This window comes from Cyprinodon variegatus, unplaced genomic scaffold, assembly GCF_000732505.1.
Source record: "Cyprinodon variegatus isolate N-32 unplaced genomic scaffold, C_variegatus-1.0 Scaffold535, whole genome shotgun sequence".
NCBI lineage: Eukaryota > Metazoa > Chordata > Actinopteri > Cyprinodontiformes > Cyprinodontidae > Cyprinodon > Cyprinodon variegatus.
The window spans coordinates 262,385-279,468 of record NW_015150988.1 but is presented as its reverse complement, the minus strand read 5'-3'; the positions used below and the strand labels follow the sequence as shown (position 1 = coordinate 279,468).

Below are 17,084 nucleotides of genomic sequence, written 5' to 3'. Positions count from 1 at the left end.
ACTGCTGGAGGGTGGGTGAAATAGATGTTATGTGGATAGTAGAAGGTGGCTAATGGGTGAAAAGGATGTTAGGTGAAAAGTGGAAGATGGGTGAAGGGTAAAAGTGGATGTTTAGTGAATGGATGAGGATGGGTGGTGGGTAAAGAGGATCTCCAATGCTAAGTGAGTGGTGGGTGAAATGGGTAGAGGATAAAATAGGTGGTGGGTGTGTTACTGTCCTTACATTTTTTTGCCTTGTTGTTTTTTAGCCTGCCAAGTCGGAAAATATGTGTCTGATTCGCGCCAATTCCCGGACAAAAATCACAGCATCTGGCGGAAAATCACGTGGCTTTTTCAAATCACGCGAGAATGTGTACAAAACAGCAAAAATGGCGCCGGCAACGCTTCTGGGTTGTTTTCATCGAATGACTGTGATTTTAAAGTAATTTTGAGTGATAAATAATTTTTTTTTTTTTGCGATCATTGCATTTGCAGTGCGGGCAAATGCAATGAAATTTGTTCTCTCCCAACAATAAAAACTACACGCCCCGGGAGATCGGGCAATGGTTAACATTGAGCCCTGAACCCTCTGAAATATTCTTAGCTAGAAACATTATGTCAAGCTTTTAGCCAATCACAACAGCAGTAGCAGCTTCTTTATTTGTTTCACGGAGTTAAATGATCCATCCAATTCTTACCAAATCTTTCTTGGAGGAAGATTAACTGGCATTACCATCCAAAAAGGCACAAAATCTTGCTCTTTTGTTGCTTTTTTCAAAAAGAAAAGGAGGCTATTCCAGCTAAAACCAGTGCAAGCATCTTTGTATTGCTTTAACCTTCTGCCTCTGGTTGGCGCCGTGACATCATGCACGTGTTCTCATGTCATTGTGTCGGCTATCAGTCAGTTGGCTTCCGGCATAATGTATTTACAGGAGTTTGTGAATTTACAAACCATCTTGCTTGCATAGTGAGCTCAGTATAGCACATATTTAAAAAGTATGGAAAAAACTTACATCTGCTCCTTTGAGTGACTTCTTCAGCACGGCTACAACTTCATCCTGGAAGGCCACCTCATCCACAGATTTGGGTCTGCTGAAGTAAAAAAAACAAACAAAAAAAATAAACAAACAAAGTCCATAAAGATGGTACTAATACTGTTACGGATAAACATGCTGCTAAGTGGATGGACTTTACACTGTAGTGATTTATACATAGTTGCTGGAATATGGAGGAAAAACAGTCTTATTGGAATCTGCCTTTTTTTTAACACCGAATTTTAAAAACTGAATTCTTTTTACCAACGAATTTTAAACACTGAATTTTTTTTAACACCGTATTTTAAACACTGAATTTTTTTAGACATTGAATTCCTTACACTCAATTTTTATCTGGTAAAAATTCTGCCAAGGCTCTTGGTTTGATCTGGAAGAAGCGGCTGGCGGCAAATTTTTTTTCTTCTTCATTTCGGCCAGAAGCAACATGGCGGCGGCAAACAGACAGGGGTGCCGTACTAGCTGTGATCAGCTCAGTTGTTTCACCCAGTCTAATAAGAGGAAAAACTCTAATAGCTGTCTGTTAGTGGCTAACTGACGTTTTGTAATTCTATTTAAAAAAAAAAATCCTCATTCAGGCGGGAACAGCGCTGAGCCCAGCCGTTGTGTCACATGACCAAATGAGCTAATTTCATTGCTAGAAGCTGCTCGACTCTATCGAGTGTAGATTGCTTTGGCTTGAGTTCACCAAAAGGTCAACACTTTTGCAGCTGAATTTTTTGCAGCTGAATTTTTACCAGATAAAAATTGAGTGTAAGGAATTCAATGTCTAAAAAAATTTAGTGTTTAAAATTCGGTGTTAAAAAAAATCAGTGTTCAAAAAATTCGGTGTTTAAAATTCGGTGTTAAAAAAAGGCAGATTCCGATGAGACTGTTTTTCTTCTATACTGGAAATGCTAGACTAAACATGAAGTAGGGGAAGGTAAACGTTTCACAGGTGTTCTTTCTGCATTTGGTCACAGAGGTAAAGATGAGTTTTGGACTGCAGACTTACTATTTTTCTACCCAGGGAATGGCTTTGGTTTTTTTCTCTGCACTCGGTCCAGCTGTTGACTTCTCCTTCTGAGGTTTGCTTGTCGGAAAATTTGCTCCTTTGAGAAAAGCCTGCATGATTCCTCCTAATTAGCAAAAGCAGAGAGAGCACTGTAAGAAAAACATGTGTATCCTGCCCACAGTCTACAGTCCATCTGACTGGATGATCTCTCTAAAGATTAGATTCAACTTTATTGTCATTACACAGGTACAGGTGCAAGACAACGAAATGCAGTTTAGGTCTAACCAGAAGTGCAATAGCAGCAAGTGCAGGATAAATAATGGTTCCATAAATACAGGACGTGGGTATTTCTATTGAATGAGTATATTGTTGAATACTATTATAAATAATGAATATAATATATAGATCACTAGTGTTATGAACTAAATTTACAGCTGGATATGTACTGAATATAATATAAGATGGATATTACTATATTTAAAAAAAAAAGGTTTTTACAGTTATGTACAATAGCATAATATACAGATGGGTTTAACTATAAAATGAATAAATAGAGTTTGGACAGATGCTATCTAAGTTAAAGTGCAGTGGAAGGTAATTGGATATTACAGTTAAAGTACGTTATTGGCTTTCAGATGGGCTAAAGGGCTTTCAGATGACATGTGTTGTTGATTGGGAGCATATTATAAAAATAAATTGAATACAGAGGTGTCTTTTCAAAACGTCATAATGCATAAAACGTCGAGATTAAAGAATAACATTAGAAGACAGAATAATTTTGATATTATTAGGATAAAAGGAATGCGCAAATCAGGTCAACTTAATCAAAGATGGAAAACAAATGTTTGGCTCGGTTTAGCATTAAAAGAAGAGAAAAAATGGGGGTCAAATATCTACACATACATCTTTTCACTGTTGTTGGCATCCTGCAGTAGCTGGTCTGTAACTAAATTATGTGGTAAGGTTTGAATTAGCTTGCTAACTAATGTAGCCATAGCGTCTTTCCTGTTAATATCATTACCAAACCGAACAAACCAAGCGACCGGAACAGATATGTTTTTGATCTTACCAGTAGGTTTTAAGACAGGAGATAAATACAGTTTAGAGACAACAACCTTTCCCAAGAGCAGCTTCTCAATACACCGCGTTCCCGCCAGGAAGCATAAAGCAAACTTCCGCTGACGGCTTCTTCTTCTTCTTTTCTATTATGGCGGATCGCAAGCAACTTTAAGGTGCATACCGCCACCTAGTGTACATGAGTGTGCAGCAACATTACTTTACATCAAATTCTATTTTTTTTATTTTGTATTCGGTTGTTAAATAAATAATGTTTTCCTTAATCTATAAATAGCCTTTATATTTCCTTCAGGTCCCAATATTTCTTTCAGACTCCATTCTTTGCCTGTCCTTCCAACCATCCTTCCCAATTTCTCCCTTTCATGTTCATAAGTTTTACAGCACATCAGTACGTGTTCTACATTGTCTTTTTCTCCACATCCTTCACATTTATCATTATTTTTCCTCCCTATGAAATATAAGTTGTCATTTAAATAGGTATGGGCCACTCTTAATCTGATCATTATTATTTCTTCCCTTCGGTTTCTCTCATTAATGATTTTATTTAATACTGATTTTTGTACCTTATATAATCCTCTTTCTTTCTTATCTTCTTTCCATCTCTTTTGCCATTTTCCCATTTCCTTACTCTTAATAAGTGATTTACCTGCCCCTTTCTCAAAAGGAATTTTAATTGCTTTTTGTTCCCTTCTCCTTGAATACTTTCTATAAATGCTTTGGAATCAGTACATACCTCCACATAACCTCCTCTACCTTGTAAGCTTGGTAAAATTGCCACCATTTCTGCTGTAAAAACAGATAGTCAATCTGATATTCTTTTAGAAATGTATATTTCTGGTACTATACATACTGGTCTATATATTCCTATTCCCACATGTCATTTTAAATTCTTAGAACCATCTGAATATATTTTACGGTAGTTATAATATGAGTTTCTTAAATATATAACAGTCTTTATCCCTATTTCATTTAAATGAGATTCGGACTTCTGGGATCAATAACTCTTGTTGTTGAAACACAAATGGCGCCTCTTTCTTGTCCTGATACCACAGACTACGTATTACAACAATCAAAAAGCGTTATCTTCGAGAAAAACAAGCCATTCTCCGAGCTGGATGTATTACATTGATCTCTATGCACAGGCAGCGGCCAGGCCAGTGGTTAGGGACCGTCTGCAAATGGTAAAACAACAGCAAAACGTTGCAAATAAAAATCAATAACTCCACTGCCATAAAGTGCAGAGACTCCAAAATCACCACATACACCAAGGGGCTCTTGGTGATTGCACTTCAACAGCTGGTTTGGAAAAATACACCTTTTTTTTTTTTTTTTAGAATTTTTTTGTTATTGTTAAGCATTAATATCATCCTATTTTAATCAATAGCTCTGTGATTATACAGTGCAGATACTCAAAAATCATCAAACAGACCGAGAGACTCCTGATGATCAAAATTCCCCATGTCCCCTAGGGGGCTCCGTAATAATGAGGTAATTTTTTTTTTTTTTTATTTCGTTTACAGAGTGGCGGAAACGGGCTTCCATAAACAAGCAGTATGGTAGTAGTAGAAGAAGAACAAGAAGAAAAAGAAGAAGAAGTGAGACAATCTTTATTGTTCCAGGTGGCGGTCGTTTGTTTTACATCTAACGGTTCCATGTCATCCTCTGTCTTTCTGTTCGCTGATAGTTAAGCAGTTCGTCTGCTGTTGCCATTTTCTGCTTTAGCATCCTGATAGAGACCAGTTAGCTTCCCAAATAACGGAGAAGCTAACACTGGGAGGAGGAGGAGAAGCAGACAGTTTCCTTTTCGAGAAAAACCCCTTAGAGTGAGAAGTGCTGGAGAAAATTAAGACATAATGAAGGTTTGATCTGTTCTGGAAGCGAGTGGAACCATTCCGACCATACAGGACCGTTTCTATGAAAGGCTTCGGCTCTCTGACTGCCTCTGAGGGACGGCGACATGTCGATGGGTCCGCCATATTGGGAGGGGAAACATCGGTCAGTAACGCTGCACTGAGCGCAGAAGCTTTGTTTTAATTAGAATAAGCTCCCTGTAGGGTTTTTAATTTACTACTGAGTATCTTCTGATTTAATACAGTTTTTACATACTGTACACTATTGTATACATACTGTATACAGTATGTAGAGTATTTGATATTCTTAGTTTTATTTACTTATTGTACTTATCCACCATGAACAACAAGAAATTGAAAACACAATCAAGTTAAAAAAATTTAGCTCTACTGGCTCATTTTTAATAATGTGCAACTAGTTTTAAATGGTAGTAAACGCAGAACTGGTTGATTATTGCAAATTAAATCCTCTGTGTGTTCTGACAGGGGCGTCTTTAGAGCCTTATATGGAGGGGGGTTAGCCCCAGGTAAGACATTTTTGTGGATGCTTAGTTTAAGAGCCCTGAGAAGATCGCTTTTACATGCAAAATGCTTCCTATGGAGTTTATTTTGCTCATAAAACACTCACCAGTTTTGTAAATGTGTTACAGAATATGCTATTTCCAGACACCAGTGTCAACACAGCTCTGTCCCTGAACTGGACTGGCTATGATATCTTCTCAATCCTATTTGGTCGTCAGACCATGATAGAATGAGACTTCCCAACCCTACACTCTCCAGTGCTAATAGTAGTAACCAAATAGTATTGCTATGAAATCAGCTACTTATTCATGAGTTGGGTGAGTTTATTTATGCATTATGTCTCTACTGGCTTAAAGTAAGATCAGAGTTGCAACTGATGTTTAGATGTTGGTGGCCTGCTTACTAACGCTGTAACTAATGATTTTGTAAACCAATTGATCGGGTAGTTATTTTTTTAATTAACTGTTTAATATTTGGATAGCCAAAGGTTCTTAAATAACATTTTTTATGAATTTAAACCAGGTGAAATAAACCTTTTCCACTTGAGGAGTTCTGTATAGAGCATATTGACAGATGTAAATTATTATTTTATATATATATATATATATATATATATATATATATATATATATATATATATATATATATATATATATTTTTTAACATTTTGGTATAATTACTGCTCTTAGTGGTTTGCTCTGTCAGCTAAAAGCCTTTTTAGAGCCTTTATACTCCTGTTATTGATTAATTGATTACTAAATTAGTTGATGATTCTTTCAATAGTTGATTAATCTGATTAATTGTTTCAGCCCTACTGCTTACACTTGATCTACACAGCCTAGTCCTTGAACTGCAGAACCGACTGGTAACCTAAGATATCGTTGCATATTAATGCTTTCGTCCTGCAGGGAGAGAGAAGAAAATCAACCTTAGCTGACAGAAAGTGTTTAAAAACACTGAAAATACATTTAGGATTGACTTTAGGACATGATATCTTGTATTAAATGGTAATTTTGAACTGACATAAAACTACATAAATCGGTTATTTTATCTTCTGTTATTAAATTCAACTTGAAGACAAATAACAGAAGTACACAGTGGATGGGGTCTGTTTACAAATTAAATGCAGGGAGCATCTGTTTAAGTACAACGGGTTCAAAAATAAAAATATCCTAAATATTAAATAACAATTATAATACATTTTATTTAGAGCATCCTTCAAAACACCCAAGGACACTGTACAGGTAAAAACAATAATAGATATAGCAACATTGTCATAATTAAAAGAAACAACACAAACTAAACACAGGAAAGTAACAAAACAAAATAGTGAAAAAGCAATCTTGAACAGATGTATTTCAAGTTTTGATTCGAACAAGGATAAAGACCCAAGAAAAAGGTCTGCTCCCCACGGTGCAGGAGGTCTAGAAGGAAGGAACAATGAGGTGATTAATAGAGGAAGAATGGGTGAATGACTGAATGTAGTGTAAAGTCTCCTGACTTAAAAAAAAGCGCTATATAAGTACAGGCCATTTACCAGTCATACCCAAAGTCGGTCCTAGAGGGCTGCTATCCTTCAGGTTTTTAGTGTTTCTTTGCTTCAGCACAGCTGATTCTGATTACTACAGTCTGTTAAACCTGTTATTCTAGCAGGTTTGAATAAACAAAACGGTTCAAATGGGTTTAATTCAAGATTTCAAGATTTTTGGAGTTACCTGGCAGTTTTAGTGCAGATTAGTAGAGCATGAAAACTCAATGAAGTCCTTTCCGATTTTAAAACAGCACTGTGTGACCTTTGACCCCATTATTTGCTTAATCTGAGATCCCTTAAATCAGGCAAGCCCATAGTGAGTCTTCAAAGGCAGCTGTCCTGCAGGATTTAGAGGTACTGCTTTAGATTCTGATGATTGCAGTTCAGATGAAGCTTGTTAATTGACTGTCATGAGAATGAGCTGTGCTGGGCAGGGGAACCTCTGAAACCTGCAGGGGAGCGGCCCTCGAGGGCCAACTTTGGGCATACCTGCCTTAAATGACCCCATTAGCTCCATCTTTATCTCCTTCTGCGTATCGATGTTCCCTCTGTGCTGCTCTACTCCATAAACTCTCCTCTGTGACCCAGAGCACCACCCGTCAGTCTGAGCTCCCTTACACACCAACGCTAACTAAGCTAACAGCTGACGTTAGCTCTTGCCCTTAGTTAATGAGACATATTTCTGCTTCCTTGATTAATTCTTCTTCCTTCTAGAGCTGCTGGTCCAAACTGGTCTAACAGCAGAACCACAACACAGATGCTTTTTTTTTTTTTTTTTTTTTTATGGGGCGAGGATTAGCACAATGAGCCTTTCCTAAGGCAAGGCCTGTTTGGATTGGAAGACTCCTCATTATGCAGCCAACAAATGCAGGCTTCCTTTGAGGGACAGGTCCGCTATATGCTCTGTAGCCTTGGGTTTCTCATGATTCATTATGAGACCAAGCAGGCAGCCCCTCTGTGCTCAGAGGGAAAATGAATTCAAATAGTTTTAAATGGTTATTGAGTCAGACATGTGGCAGGTAATGTTGGGTTTATTGAAAGGTTTTATCTGTCCCTGTGCAAATGGCTGACATTTAAGCTTAGATTCCAATATCTCTGCAGTGTGGGGACTATAAATCTGATATCTAAGACAACGGTACTGCTGCTTCAGCTCCTCAACAATGTTATCACCCAGGACAGTAGAGAGAAGTTCGGCATCCATTCTTTTCCTGCTTTGTGTGTCAGCTGTCATGGTTGCTAGGCGACACAGTGTATGAATAAGTCAGGGGCAGTGAGAGTCGGAGAAGGCGGGATCTGTGGCCAAATCTCTTCTGGCCTCCTTATTTTCACAGGTAGACTGGGTCCTTGGAGGAAGCAGCTGCTGAAATCAAACACAAGAGAGAGACTGACTCATTCAAAGCAATGCTGCTAGCGGCCTGTAAGGGCTTTCTCAGCTTATATTGTTGTTTAAAAGGAAGTTCAAAACTTTAACTCCTCTGAACAGACTGTGTTTGAATTTTTTGACCGCAGAGCTAGTTTACCATTAGCTTTTCTAGTGTAGAAAGTATTTACTGATCAATGCATCTCTGTTCCTTTTCTATGTCTTTGTCATCCTCAGCAGAAGGCTGCTCACACTGAGCCTGGTTCTGGTGCAGTGAAAGCTAATATTTACTGTCTCTAACTGCTCGTCCTACAAAGTCAGGGATTGGATCATTTAATTGATCTAGATCTATAAAGTGACCTGAAATGAAATGATGTGAATTGGAGCTGGAACTGTGTTGAACAGAACTGCTCTCAGAACCTACAATGCAGCAATAGAGCTGCCTACTTCCCACTATCATCTCTACCCCCATAACTCTGCAGGGGACCAAAACATTTCACCAACAATGACCCTAACAACTCCCTTTTTAGAGGCATAGGCCAGTATTTGGCATTGCAGGCCAACAACCACCTCAACGACTCCCCATTACTAAGTGGAACCTGTTTTTTTTTTTTTTTTTTCCAGTTCAATTTGCATGTTTTTTGAGCCATAACAAGGCTTTGTCGGGCTACGCTATAAAGACATTTAGAATTGAAAAACCTTCCTAGGTTGAAAGCGAAACATCTTCAAACTTGGAAAACAAAGTGCAGTGGTTTGAGTTTTAACTTTTTTGGAATGTATTGAACTTTACTGATTGTCTGTCAGTTCCTTAGACTTTCCGTCATTCTGAAAGGAACAATCTGAGTTGACTTCTCACCCTAAAAATCTAATCTTCAACCTTTTGCTTTTATCCCTCAGACCTCCACTGCATCATGTCTGCCCAGGAGCTTCTTACTGATCAACCTCCTGGTGGCCAAGATAGAAAGAGCATAATTCGGCAGAGGATGATGGAGGAAGAAACAAAACTTCAGCAGAGGGGGGAGACCAAGCAGGAAGCAGAATCTCTGGGAATCAAAGAGGAGCAGCTTGGACTCTGCATCGATCCAGGTGAAACACAGCTGGTTATAAAGCAGGAGACGGATGCCTTTATTGGATTCTCTACATGTGAGGAAAAGCCTCAGAGCGAGCCAGAGCTGCAATGGTTTGGAGTGACAAAAGAGGAACCAGAACCTGTGCAGATCAAAGAAGAACACAGAGGTGTGAGAAGCAATGAAAATGAGGAACAACTTGAAGTAAAGCATGAGGACAATACTTTCATGGTCATTCCTATGGGTTTAAAAGACGAGCCAGAAGAGCTTCTGTCTGCAGACTCTCCTGCAGCTGAGAAGCAACATCAGGAGAGTCAAGAGGAATCAGGACCAAACACTGATGAGGAGCTGAAGCAGAAGAGCAAAGATCTAAACAACGGCGCAGAAGCAAAAAGACGGAGAGAAAATAAAAGCTGTGAAATCTGTGGTAAATATTTCCTCAGCTATAGATACCTGACCGACCACATGAGGACGCACACAGGGGAGAGACCCTTTTCCTGTCCCACTTGTTTAAAAGGGTTTTCCCAGAAGAGTAATCTTAGTATTCACATGAGGACGCACACAGGGGAGAAGCCATTCCTGTGCGCTGTTTGTGAAAAACGTTTCACCACCAAGAATAACCTGAGTGTCCACATGAGGACGCACACTGGGGAGAAGCTTTTTTCCTGTCCAACCTGCGGGGCTGTGTTCACCCACCAGAGCACTCTGATCGCTCATGTCAGAACGCACACAGGGGAGAAGCCTTACTTGTGTCATGTCTGTGAGAAGGCCTTCATGAAAAGCAGTAACTTGGTCAACCACATGAGGAGTCACACTGGGGAAAAACCTTTTCCCTGTAAAGTCTGCAGTAAATCCTTCAGCAAAAACTGTCACCTCGCTATTCACATCAGGACCCACACGGGGGAGAAGCCATATTCTTGTGAGGTCTGCAGTAAATCTTTCAGAAATGTAGGTCACCTGAGTAATCACCTAAAAACGCATACAGGTGAGAAGCCGTTCCAGTGTATGGTTTGTGGAAAAGGTTTTGTACAGAAAACCACTCTGAACTATCACATGAAAACCCACACTGGGGAGAAACCATTTTCCTGTGAGTTGTGTGAAAAAGCCTTCATGCAGAACAGCGATTTGGCTCGGCACCTCAGGACTCACACAGGAGAGAAGCCATACTCTTGTCAGTTATGTGATAAATCCTTTAGACAGAGTAATGCTTTGGCGCGACATGTGACCACCCACACAGGTGAGAAGGGCTTTTCCTGTCCCACCTGTGCTAAAGGTTTCTCACAGAGGAGTCACCTGAGGCTCCACATGAGGACGCATACAGGTGAGAAGCCGTATCCCTGTGAGCTGTGTGATAAATCGTTCAGCCTTGGCAGTCACCTGGCCTGTCACATGAGGACTCACACGGGGGAGAAGCCTTTCCCTTGTTCGCTGTGTAAGAAGTCTTTCAGGCAGAGTGGTAATCTGGCTCGCCACGTCAAAACACACACTGACGAAAAGCCCTTCTCATGTCTGACATGTGGAAAAGGTTTCACCAAGCAAATGAAGCTGGCTGTGCACATCAGAACTCATCTGAGTGAGAAGCCATATCCCTGTGAGTTGTGTGAAAAGTCTTTTATTCAAAGAAGCGATTTGGCTCGCCACCTCCGGACTCACACTGGTGAGAAACCCTACCCCTGCTCATGGTGCCAGAAATCTTTCAGCCAGAGTGGGGATTTGGCTCGGCATGTAACGACTCACACAGGTGAGAAACCTTTCTTCTGTACGACTTGTGCAAAAGGTTTTTCCCAGAAGAGTCATCTGGTCCGTCACATGAGGACTCATACCAGGCAGAAGCTGTTCTCCTGTCCCACTTGTGGAAAAAGTTTCACCAAGCAAAATAAGTTGAATGGGCATATGGAGATTCATGGCGTGGGGAGTCTCTCTTTGCTAGATCAGACTAAACATAAGAATCTAAGCAGCACCACTAACATTTAAGTCTAAAAGTTTCATTTTCTTCTCTGTTCTGAGTTCCACTGCCATCTAGTGGATGTCTAAAGGAATGATAAAGTGTAAGGTCTCTTCAGATGCTGTAATAATATTATTTGTTTTCTGAACAGTTACCCGGTATCATTATTGGACTAAGAATTAACTTATTAATGATTTAACTTCACTCAGTTCTGATCAAACGGACTTCAACAAGTTTTCAGTCTAAACATTATACTCAGTCTTTTCCTGAACCGTTTGCCGTTTGAAAACCGTTTCTAAAATAAATATTCCACACCATCAATTTTTTTACAGAGCCTCAGAACTGACAAGGGAGAAAAATAAGATGCGCACGGAATACTAATTTACTCCCACAAAATATTAATTTGTCGTCATAAAATATTTATTTGTTCACACAAAATGCTATTTCTCACAAAATATAAATTTGTTGCCATAAAATATTAATTTGTTCACGCAAACTGCTAATTCATTCCCATAAAATATACGAAATGCGAATTTGTTCCCACAAAATATTAATTAGCTCTCACAAAATAAAAATTTGTTGACTCAAAATGATAATTAGTTCCCACAAAATATAAATTTCTTCACACAAAATGCAGATTCGTTCCCACAAAATTTAAATTTGTGGCCTTGAAATACTAATTTGTTACAATATAAATTTGTTTGCACAAAAAAATACTAATTTGTTTCCACATAATATTAATTTGTGTCCACAAAATATTAATTTGATCCCACAAAATATTGATTTGTTACCACAAAATACTAATTTCTTCCAATAGCCATGGTCCTTTCCAGAGCCTTGTAGTTGTTCAACAATAAAGTCTATCCCAGTATCCAAGTTGTATAAAGCGACCTGGCTCTTAAAAGTCTAAACGAATGCCTCCCACTAATGAGAATTCCTTGAGACATCAAACTTCTCAGAATGTCTTTGTAGCTTAAAATAAAACTTGATCAGACTATGTCTGTTCATCACATTTTAATTGCTTTGAGAAGGTGTGGTGTGTGTAGGAAGGGGGAATTTTATTTTATTTTTTTTAGATTTTAATACATGTGTTTTAATTTGTTTTGCACCACTTGTTTTAGATCAACTGTAGAAAACTGAATGGAAGACATTTTTGATGTGCAACTCACAGAACGGAATTTGTGTACTTTTACTCAAGAGTTTCAAGAGGTGTCATTTTTGTTGTAATTGTGACATATATATATATATATATATATAAAAAATTCTACAATTACAAAACAGAGGTACAATGCACAAATAGCTTTGCAACAATAGTTCTGGACCATTTGGAGAAAAACTGAGAAAGTAAGAGGTTTTTGATGTGCAACTTGTTGAACAGAATGTGTGTACTTTTACTTTAAATTTGAACAGGTGAGAAATTTTTTTTTTTCCTGTGAATTGTTTTTTAAATATTCTCTTCTTAGACTGTAATTCTCTCCACAACTTCAAATGCACACTTACAATGCACAAATAGTTTTGAAACAAAATAACCTTCATAGGAACAAATTAATATTTGGTGGCAACAAATTAGTATTTTATGGGAGCCAATTAATATTTTGTGGTAACTAGTATTTAGTGGGAACAAAATACTATTTTGTGGGAACTAATTAGTATTTCGTGGCCGCAAATTAATGTTTTGTGGGAACAAATTAGCATTTTGTGAGAATTTAATATTTTGTAGTAACAAATTAGTATTTTATGGGAGAAAATTAATATTTTGTGGTCACAAACTAGTATTTAGTGGGGACAAATATTTTGTGGGAACAAATTAGTATTTTATGGCCACAAATTAATATTTTGTGAGGAACAAATAAGTGTTGTGTCTGCATGCTGTATCTCCATCTTCTCCCATGTCAGTTCTTGGTCTCAGTAATTTCTGTAGGTGTTTTTCAGAAAGTTCTGGTCTAAATGTTGAACATCCCTCTTTGTCTCCTTGTAGATGTTTGTGAAGAAGTAAAGCCAGTGATTAAAGTTATGCTATTGTTTTATTTATCTTTTACCTTACCTTTAACTTTTGATTAGCCTTGGCAAAAATTCTGAACCCAGCAAAGCTGAATCTTTAGTATGGGGATGCAAATGTTTTGGAAATTATTTAGAAAACAATAATAAAATAATTACTTAATTCTCTGGTTTGGAAAACAGGTATGTTATGGTCCTAACATTAAGATTGAGGGAAATTCTGATTCCAGTAGCTTATATAGAGTACAAAGGGCAGAGTTAAAGCAAGATGCCATTAGGCATAAAAATACAACAGAAAATTGTATGAACTGTATATATACAGCAAATTTAAAAGTGTTAAATAAAATGGTGTTAGTAGACTTTGTTCAAAGACAGTGTTAATTTGGCTCTTAATAGAGTTATATTATACAAATATAACTCTGAGGTGTCACATGTTATTAGTTAAAATTGAGTTCCATAATAAATCTGGAGGCGTTAAAATGGAAAAAATAACTCGTCTGTCAACTCTAAACTCCTATAGTTGAATTGACACCCAAAGAGAACATTCACTGACTCTGCCTCCAATGTTATAGGTACCGAACAAAGCTGAAGAAAACTTTACTCTCCTGTTTGCTCTCATACAGACCAGTTTACCCAGACTGGTAATTAATGTCTCTCAGATGGTTTAAATTTTTTATTTGTTTTATAACTCTATGGTGTTTTTTGAGTCAAGATAGAGCCGTGTGATAGACAGTAGCCACATTGCTTTGGTGATAGCCTAATCATGTTTAGCTAACATGTAAACTTTGTAACTATAGTGTTGAAAAAAGGGTTTGTAGACGAATATTTTATGTATTTGTTGACTTAACTCATCAACATCGACACACCTAAAAGAATGATTTGGGAAATGTTATCTTGAACACATGGAGCTGCGTGAATCCCCATCTATCAGAAGACTGTCTCCCATAAAAATCGATGCAGCAAACGGCGGTTTAATTGGAGAAATGAACCTCCTCTGCATTGCATGAAAATATTTTTTAGTTTAAATTTAGTTCTCTTCTCTATTGAAGTGGAAATTGGCAAAGGTTCCACATTGTTACATGTTTTAATAAACATTTTCCAATTGTAATGCACTTTTGAAATAAATATTTGCTGAAAAAAAAATTGCTTCTTTATTCATTTTTCCAAAGGGATTTTTATATGTTCAGAAAAGTAAAATTTTTAGTATCTCTAGAGAATAACTCCTATGTAGTTAGAAAAACATTCCAGGAGAGTGTTAATATTTCAATTCTAACACCTAGTTGGTGTAATTAAGTGTTAAATTATCAACTCCAGAAAGATTTATTATTTAACGCTAAATAAGAGGTACAATGCCAACTCTCTAAAAAGAGTTAAATTAACACTCGCTGGTGTGGACCCATATAGACACTTCAGGAGTGTTAAAATCAAATCTGGCTGTGTAGATTTAAGCATGTTGGATTTGCTGTGTAGAACAAAAAAGCATAAAAAGTTTTTAAGACCTCTCGCATTTAAAAACATTATAGATAAGGACAGAGAGGTGGGGTGTTTTTTATAGCGGAAGAGTAATCAAGCTTATTGATTATTTGACTAAAGTGCAAAGCCAGGATTTAAATGTTGAATCATTTGTGAAGCTTTATTTAACCAAGATGGTCTCAGTGAGATTAGAACCTCCTTTCTAAGGAGCTCCTGGTCATCATGGCCACAGGAGATGGTGAATATCAGTCCAGTTAAATCCCAGTCTAATTACCCCGATGGGCTGAGGTCCTGTAGAAATACCGATGTCATGACTTCTGCTCAGTGTTGTATAGTAACGAAGTAAAAATACTTCACTACTGTACTTAAGTATATTTTGCAGTACTTTATACTTTCCAAGAGTATACATTTTTTTGAGAACTTTAACTTTAACTTCACTACATTTACGAACTTAATTGCATACTTGTACTCCGATACATTTTCAATGTTTGGTTTAGTTACTAAGTAAAAAAAAAAAAAAAGTGTTTTGACCCCACCTACCGACTACAAAGTCTGGTCTTGCCTGGGCTTGTTCATCAACACCAATAAGATACACCTGTTTCGCAAAGCCAGTCTAAATTTTGGTTGTGTATATTATTATTATATAAATGAATTTAACAAAAACGTCATTCAAACTGCACTTACTTTAAGATACTTTAAGACTTTTACTCAAGTAACATTTCAGTCAGTGACTTGGACTTTTACCAAAGTCATATTTTGGAGAGGTACTTAGACTTTTACTTGACTCCGAGATTTCAGTACTTTATACAACACTGCTTCTGCTTTTCCAGAGAGCTCAATCTCAATAAACACCTTCTCTACTTCATAGTTTAGATGCGTTTCCACCTCCAGCAGGTGGCGGTAACGCCAGAACGAGCCACCGGAAGTGCCACCGGAACTGCCATAACATAGCCACATATCGAGCTTAGTTAGCCCTGCTGGAGAAATCGAAAGAACAAGGTGGAGAATGAGGGACAATTAGTAGTTGTTTCCTCCTAAATGTAAGATTTCCTCACATCACATCCTATGTTAAGTGCTGACAATACATTGGCCGTCTCTCTTTCACACTTTTTTTTCCAGATTTGGCAGAAAATATTCGGCCTGATAGAAAGAGGTTAGCCTTCGAGCTACCAGAAGCTAACCCTCTGTGGAAAATCAGCAACGAGTTTCCATCTATGAAAAAAACATCAAGTGAGATGGGAACCGGAGCACAGAAAGGTACTGGATATCCGACTGTTTCCTGGAGCTAGAAAGCAGATAAGCAGCCGGTCAGAGGATCGTTTGTGACGAATGCTAAGTAGCTAGTAGCTACATTGATATGGCTTGTGATAGGGGTTCAGAGCAGCAGATCAGGGCCAATGATCTCTATTTTTTCAGATCAGTGAGAAGGACACAATCCCAAACCGTCCATTAAACCATAGACATTAATACGTAGTGATGTTAGTCTGTTCCAAACATCTTATACCTTTTTTGAAGAGTCACTGAGAAACGTTTCTAGCGTACCAAGTCACCTGACCGCTAAGAGCAGCTCTCGTTGCTTCACACTTTGCGTCGAGCTTCATAGTTAAAAAAATTAACTTGAATCATCTGACTTTTTAATACTACTGAGTGTTTAAATACAGCAGGATAGCGGCTCAAACCGCAGGTTTTTACCGTTTTCAGTTTTATTTAAAGGCAGGGAAAGAAATTTTATGTTAAGTCGAGTTTAGAATTGATTCAGAATAGTTCTCTTCAAGCACATAATCTGAATGATCTAAAATAATTAACACATCTCAACCCACAACAGTCATCCACTGATTAATTTATAACAGATATTTATTCACATCTAAACAGTAATTGATGCTTCTCCTTTAAGGCGACCATCTTCATGTGTCAGAACCATGGCAGGAAGGTGGAGAATCTGTGGGAACTACTGGGCAGCAGAGTTGCTTCCAATCATTTAAACTGTCGGTTCTATTTAAAGGCTCATTTATTGATGTATTTATAAAGTTGTAGGTGCAGCACTAGGGCTGCAACTAATTGTTATTTTAAAAATCGATGAATCGGCCGATTATTTTTTTTGATTAATCGATGAATCGGACAAAAAATATTTTTTATATTAACCTCTTTATTCCAAAATAAACATTTTAGACAGAACAAACAAGCACACAAGTACAGGTTGCTCATTAACTGTACTGGTGCAATATGAAAAATAAAT

At 37.7% G+C, this 17,084-nt stretch overlaps 3 protein-coding genes across 4 annotated transcripts in view; 2 read left to right on the top strand and 1 right to left on the bottom strand.

The window, feature by feature from the left end:
* rfc4 (replication factor C subunit 4) overlaps positions 1–3,212 on the bottom strand; it is a 16,162-nt gene extending 12,950 nt beyond the window's left edge. The window contains exons 1-3 of the mRNA XM_015391298.1: positions 3,095–3,212; positions 2,026–2,149; positions 993–1,071 (exon numbers count right to left, since the gene is read on the bottom strand). Coding sequence (XP_015246784.1) covers positions 993–1,071; positions 2,026–2,141 — 195 coding nt within the window. The 5' untranslated portion in view covers positions 2,142–2,149; positions 3,095–3,212. The remainder of the gene's footprint in view (positions 1–992; positions 1,072–2,025; positions 2,150–3,094) is intronic.
* A 1,423-nt stretch (positions 3,213–4,635) lies between these two features.
* LOC107095288 (zinc finger protein 883-like) lies at positions 4,636–12,348 on the top strand. The gene is made up of 2 exons (XM_015391306.1): positions 4,636–4,697; positions 9,263–12,348. Exon 2 carries the CDS (start codon positions 9,277–9,279, stop codon positions 11,404–11,406), a length of 2,130 nt encoding a protein of 709 aa, XP_015246792.1. The 5' UTR covers positions 4,636–4,697; positions 9,263–9,276; the 3' UTR covers positions 11,407–12,348.
* A 3,431-nt stretch (positions 12,349–15,779) lies between these two features.
* LOC107095292 (gastrula zinc finger protein XlCGF57.1-like) overlaps positions 15,780–17,084 on the top strand; it is a 7,613-nt gene continuing 6,308 nt past the window's right edge. Inside the window, exons 1-2 of one of the 2 annotated variants that reach the window (XM_015391311.1) lie at positions 15,780–15,847; positions 15,968–16,105. The gene's annotated coding sequence lies outside the window, so the exon portion shown is untranslated. Of the gene's footprint in view, positions 15,889–15,967; positions 16,106–17,084 lie in introns of both variants that reach the window. The other variant, XM_015391309.1, reaches the window with a different exon arrangement.

What these genes read in the sequence shown, in the direction of transcription:
- LOC107095288 (XM_015391306.1), top strand. Translation starts at nt 9,277, where the DNA reads ATGTCTGCCCAGGAGCTTCTTACTGATCAACCTCCTGGTGGCCAAGAT.